General features: G+C 42.2%; 1 protein-coding gene across 1 annotated transcript in view; it reads left to right on the top strand.

The window, feature by feature from the left end:
• Nucleotides 1-1,057, top strand: part of Ciart (circadian associated repressor of transcription) — a 5,858-nt gene extending 4,801 nt beyond the window's left edge. Inside the window, exon 6 of the mRNA XM_015503017.2 lies at nucleotides 480-1,057. Coding sequence (XP_015358503.1) covers nucleotides 480-998 — 519 coding nt within the window. The 3' untranslated portion in view covers nucleotides 999-1,057. The remainder of the gene's footprint in view (nucleotides 1-479) is intronic.
• The last annotated feature ends 4,818 nt before the right edge of the window (nucleotides 1,058-5,875 follow it).

The following is a 5,875-nucleotide window of genomic DNA, read 5'->3' as shown; positions in this document are numbered from 1 at the left end:
AAGGCTAGCCTTAGCAATTTAGCAAGGCTCTCAGCAACTTAATGAAACCTAATCATAAAAAAATCATAAATATATATATATATATATATATATATATATATATACACACACACACACACACACACACATACACACACACACACACACACACCCATACATACATACATACATCTGAAAGGAATTGTTTTATAAATAGTGAGAATCTGTAGGACTATTTGTTGAATATCCAGTATCTTATATAGTATGTGGCACATAGTAGGCGCTCAACTATTTGTTGAATAAATGAAAGTATAACTTGATTACTAAAAATTTTACTTAATATGTTCTTGCCAGGTAAGAACACATTATCTGTTGCACAAAATAAGGTATGTTTGCACTGCAAACCGAGTTACCAAAGAAAGCAAAGTTTTAAACAATAATGTTGGAATCAGTCTGAAAACTTCCTTCACAGTTTTTTTCTTATTTCACTCCTTCCCTAGCATTTTCCAAGCCACCACAGTAATGAAACTACTTCCTCTTCTGCTCCTCCTCTGGAAAAGATGGGCCCGACACAGCTAGGACATTTAGTTTTTAAACCAAAGCAGCCTTGGCACCTCACAGAATGGCCAGCTATGAACCTCACCTGGATCCACACCACCCCTATTTGCAACCCCCCTCTAAGTTCCCCAGGTGCCGTGTCTTTTAGCCATGGTCCTGTAGGCACTGGGACCAGCATTGGTGTCATCCTTTTCGTCCAGCATGGAGTGCAGTCCTTCACCCACTCTGCTCCTGCCACTCCAGTTCCATCCACTACAGCATCTGCTGGTGATCTGAAGAGACTATCTGGAGAGGGACCTCGCTGTCACAGTTTGCCAGTAACTCTGCCATCAGACGGGGACTGCACTGTGTCCTCTGCTGGTCTACCCACCATGGCCAGTGAGATGCCCAAAGGACACCCAGAGGAGCAGCTGAAAAGCTGCCCTCCAGTTGTTTCTGATGCCTGTCTCCCCAACCCCTAACCCACCCATGCATTTGTCCTCTGTGATCCCCAATTTGTGTAAATATATGTACATATATAGAGATTTTTTACTTTTAATGTGTGTGTTTGTGTTTAGAGGAGAGAAATCCTTTCTGATTAAATAAATTATTTACCTAAACACTTTGGGGTACATTGAAAACTTTCTGCCTCACATACTGATCTTTATCCTCCGAGTTGCAGAAAAGATGAGATGGGAATGTTTGTGAGTATGAGTATGAGCTCCACCAAGTTTGAGTCTGGATGGGATGATAGAAATCTGGGGGAGAAGTAAAGAGACTCCTGCTGCTGTTTTCTGAGGGAACAGTCTTAGGACAGTTACAGGATTCAAAGTTGGGTTTCCTTTTATTTTTTTCAGGTTCAGAGACTAGTACCTTTCCCTTTGTGTCTCTCCCCTGTGTAATCTTCTAGCAGGTTCTTCTGCTCTGGGATATCTCTTTGCTTTGATGGGAGATGTTGGTGCTTATGGATAAATGCATAACCTTGTGCTGCCAGAGGAGGGGCCCAAGAGCCAAAACAACTATTGTTGGGAGTAGCACAAAGTCCCTTCAAACACTGGGCCTCAAAGAACAAACAAACAAAAAACCACTGGGCCTCATCTTTATTCAAAACACTGCACCTGCTAGGTGTAACTAGACTAAGGAAGGCTACCCATTATTTTCAGGAGGCAAAAATTAAGTCCATGAATAAAAATTAAGTCTGTTTCTACCCTTCTCTCAATATTACTCTATTTCTGATCTTTCCCAATGTCCATGAAAACTATTTCCTCTCCATGATTATTTCCCATATAAGTAAAATCAAGTCTCTCCACTTTGAAAACATTTGTTGAGCCCTGCATGGTAGTGTACTCCAATAACTGCTAGCAACTTGGGAGGCCAAGGCAGGAAGATCACGAAACCAGCTGGTGATTTAGCAAGACTCTGCCCCTGCCCCCCCCCCAAAAAAAGGCCTGGGTATATGACTCAGTGGTAGAGTGCCCCTGGGTTTAATTCCTTCAAAAAGAAGGAAGGAAGGAAGACATCTTCAATCTGATTGTCCTCTTTCTCTTCTTTTCTCCATAATTTTCCCAAGTCCATAATCTTTCCCCCTTCCTGGTACTGGGGATTGAACCCAGTTCCTTACACATGCTAGCAAGCACTCCGTCATTGAGCTCCATCCCCAACCCTTTTTATTTTATTTTGAGACAGAGTCTTGCAAAGTTTCCAAGGCTGGCCTCCGACTAATGATCCTCCTGCCTCAGCCTCCTGGCTTGCTGGGATTACAGGTGTGCCCCATCATGCCTGGCTCCACTACATTTAGTTTGTTACACCTTCCAGAGTCACCGATGATCTCACAGAACCAGTATTATAATGCAGCTTCCACCTAATCAACAGCTTAGTCCAGGGTCCTTTACCAAGGGTATGTACTTCATGTTCTCTGTATCATTTGACACTCGATTCTGCCTACTGAAACTCTCCTCCCTTGGATCCCATGACAGCACACTATCCTAATTCTCCTCTTACCTAACTGGCAGCAAGTTCTGAATTTCTTAATGGCTCCACTTGCACCTAATACAAAGTGTGTGGTTTCTCCTAGGTTCAGACCATAGCCTTTTTCTCTGACTATATTCTTTCACATAAAAGTTTCATTTTCTTTCATGGGTTTAATTATTGCCTCAATTTTAATGAGTGCTAAATCTCCATTTCCATTCCCAACCTTTTTCATAAGAAGGCATTTGAATATATAAATTTCTGTTGGACAGTTTTATATATTGCTGGCACAAAATTATTGAACACATCAGCATTCTAGATATAAGATGCAATTTTTGTATCTAATTCAACTTAATGCCCTTATTTTATAGATAAGAAAACAGATGTGTCTAAGCCAACAATGTGTGGTACAGAATTCTTAGTTTCCAGTCTCATGCTTTTTCCAGTGATGGCCAATAAAATTACTTCCCATTTTTATAATCTCCTCTCCAGTTAGTGCTATCTAGGGTAGTAACATTTTTCTAGTTAACTAGGCTTAAAACTTGGTACCGGGGCTGGGGATGTGGCTCAAGTGGTAGCGCGCTCGCCTGGCATGCGTGCGGCCCGGGTTCGATCCTCAGCACCACATACAAAGATGTTGTGTCCGCCAAGAACTAAATAAATAAATTAATTAATTAATTAAAAAAAAAAGAAAAACTTGGTACCATTTGGTCACCAGGTCCTTTTTGTTCTTTATTTGAAATATTTCTTCCATTTCTTCCTATCCATTCCATTGCCATCACTCTATTTTCCCTAGAGCAAAAGTCTCTCTTACCTCTAATACCTTTTCAGTGATAAACAGATTAATTTTCCTAGAACCATGCTTTGCCTGTCCTTCCTTTATCATCAGGTCCTTCAATTTCTCCCAATGTCATGAGAAGAATGTACAAAATCTTTAGTCAAAATCTGTATTTTTTCCTCTGCTCTCCTGCACAATCCTTCTGCTCCAGAATCTATACTGTACTCCCTTCTTGCTTCTAAACTCTTGTTCATGTGGTTCACTTTGTCCACCTTTTCTGTTTCTGTTATCCAAGCCCTACCCTTCATTTAGTGACTAATTCAAGTCCCTCTCCCATTATTTATATTCACTTGCTTGTTTACTTATTTATTTATTTATACTGGGAATTGAACTCAGGGCACTTTGTCATTGAGCCACCCTGAGATGAGGTCTTGCTAAGTTGCTGATGCTGGCCTTGAACTTGTAATTCTTTTGCCTTAGGCTGGAATTGCAAGTGTGGGCCACAGCCTCCAGCATCATTCTTCCTGTTAAATATGCTATACACAGTAAATACACTGTATCTTTTTACATTTGACCCTTTTGACTCCTATGAGAAATTTTGTTAGATTGATAGTGCAGATTCTAATGCTGTTTTATAGATGAGAAAATAGACTGAGTTCACTTTTTTGTGTGTGTGTGATGCTGAGAATCAAACCCAGGGCCTTGTGCTTGCTAGGTAAGTGCACTACCATTTAGCCACATCCTAAGCCCTAGACTGAGTTCAAATCTGGCAAAAGCCAAATAGTAAATATTTTAGGTTTAGGCCATATATACCTGGTTCCCCTACCCAAGTCTGTCATTGTAACCCAAAGTAACTATGCTTAATAAATACGCAATGAGCATATACTTCCAATACTTTTATTTACAAAAAGAGATGGGCTGGTTTGGCCTGCAGTAGTTTACAGACTCTTGATTGATTGGTTGGTTGATTTGTCTTGTGCGTGCTCGCCTGCGCTGAGGACTGAACCCAGGGATGCTTTACAACTGAGCTTCAACCCAGATCATTTTTATTTTTGAGACAGGGTCTTACTAAGTTGCTAAGCTCTTGCTAACTTACCCAGATTGGTCTCAAACTTTCGACCCTCCTGCACATGCGTTCTAAATTGCTGGAATTACAGAAGTGTGCTACCATACCCAGCCAAACCCCTGATTTAAGTGACTTGTATGATGAGTATCAGAATTGGGATACAATACAGACCATCTGACTTCTAATCCAGTATCTTTCCATCATATTATGCTGTTGTCTATGTAATTTATTTTGCATATGTTATATGTTACCTTGTTTCACTGTTTATCTTTTATGTCCACATACTGTCTTTTAGTGATGCAAGAGGCACTGGAATGATACCAACAGTACTGGGCACAGAGTAAGCATTCAATAAAAGTTTGTGATAATCATAATGATAACCCAGTCTAGCTATATTTTGGTACTTTGGACCTGGATTACTCTGAAGTAGGCTTAAGGGATTTTTTTTTTTTTTTTTTTGGTAGTACTGGAGACTGAGTCCAGAGGTCCTCCACCACTGAGCTACATTCTCAGCCCTTTATTTTGACACAGAGTTTCACAAGTTGCTGAGGCCTTGAACTTGCCATTCTCTTGCCTCAGTCTTGGGACCCACTGGAATTCAGGTGTGTTTCCCCACATCTGAATAGGCTTATGTTTTTGTATGAGTTCCTGTTAGTATAGTTGAGGAGAAGATGTCTCTCTGTATGTATTCTAGATGAGTTATGTTTTCCCTGTAATCTGTAGATCTGAATAACCATAAACAGATATGTAGAAATAGTATACAAATAAATAATTCCACAATGTGGAAGATATAAAAAAGAAAATATTTCTAGCAGGTCTTACTAGGAGTCAAATGGCAAAACCGACATACAACATTTTTTTATTCTAAATCCTGCAGGCATTTCCTATGTCTTTATTTAGTGATTTCTCTTAATTTAGTGAAATGGTTAGAAAGATGAGGTTATAGTAGATTCACAGCATGTTCACTTTTTCTCGCCCACTTTCCCTTAGTTTCGAGGCAGACGAAGGGTATGAGGCTGTTTTTCTTCGGGGACGGAGGGCAGATCTATGTTCTTCCCCCCCCACCCCACCCCCCAAAAAAACCCACAACAACAACCGGGAAGCATGCTCAGGAAGCGTTGCCTATTTCTCATTCTCCATCCAGGAATGTGAATGGCTTGAATATTAAGGGTTCAGTAGGTTCAAGGGGAACGGACTCGGGCCGATCGTCTCCGAGGCCGAAGGACTTGGACTCCGTGAGAGGGCTGGGAACGTGTTCCGGCGAAATCTGAGTCCAGCCTTTCGCTCGGTCAGGTGCGGAGTCCAGGCCCGGGGCAAGGAGAGGACGTCCACGCAAGCCTGAAAGAGCGTTGCCATGGTTTCCGGTGCCCGATTCCTCCCTACGCCCCCGGCTTCGCGCGCGGCGCTGGGGATTCCGTAGTTTCCGCTTCCGGTCGCGAGCGCCGGGGGTCGGGCGCGTTCTGAGGGTGCCGGGTGAAGGACTCCCTCCGCGGTCGGGAAGCCTCGGAGGGCCTGGGGAGGGCCGGGTCTGCACGGCGGCCCCCTCC

This window comes from Marmota marmota, unplaced genomic scaffold (genome assembly GCF_001458135.2).
Source record: "Marmota marmota marmota unplaced genomic scaffold, marMar, whole genome shotgun sequence".
Classification (NCBI taxonomy): Eukaryota; Metazoa; Chordata; class Mammalia; order Rodentia; family Sciuridae; genus Marmota; species Marmota marmota.
Note: the sequence above shows the minus strand (reverse complement) of the source record. Positions and strands in the feature narration are given on the sequence as shown.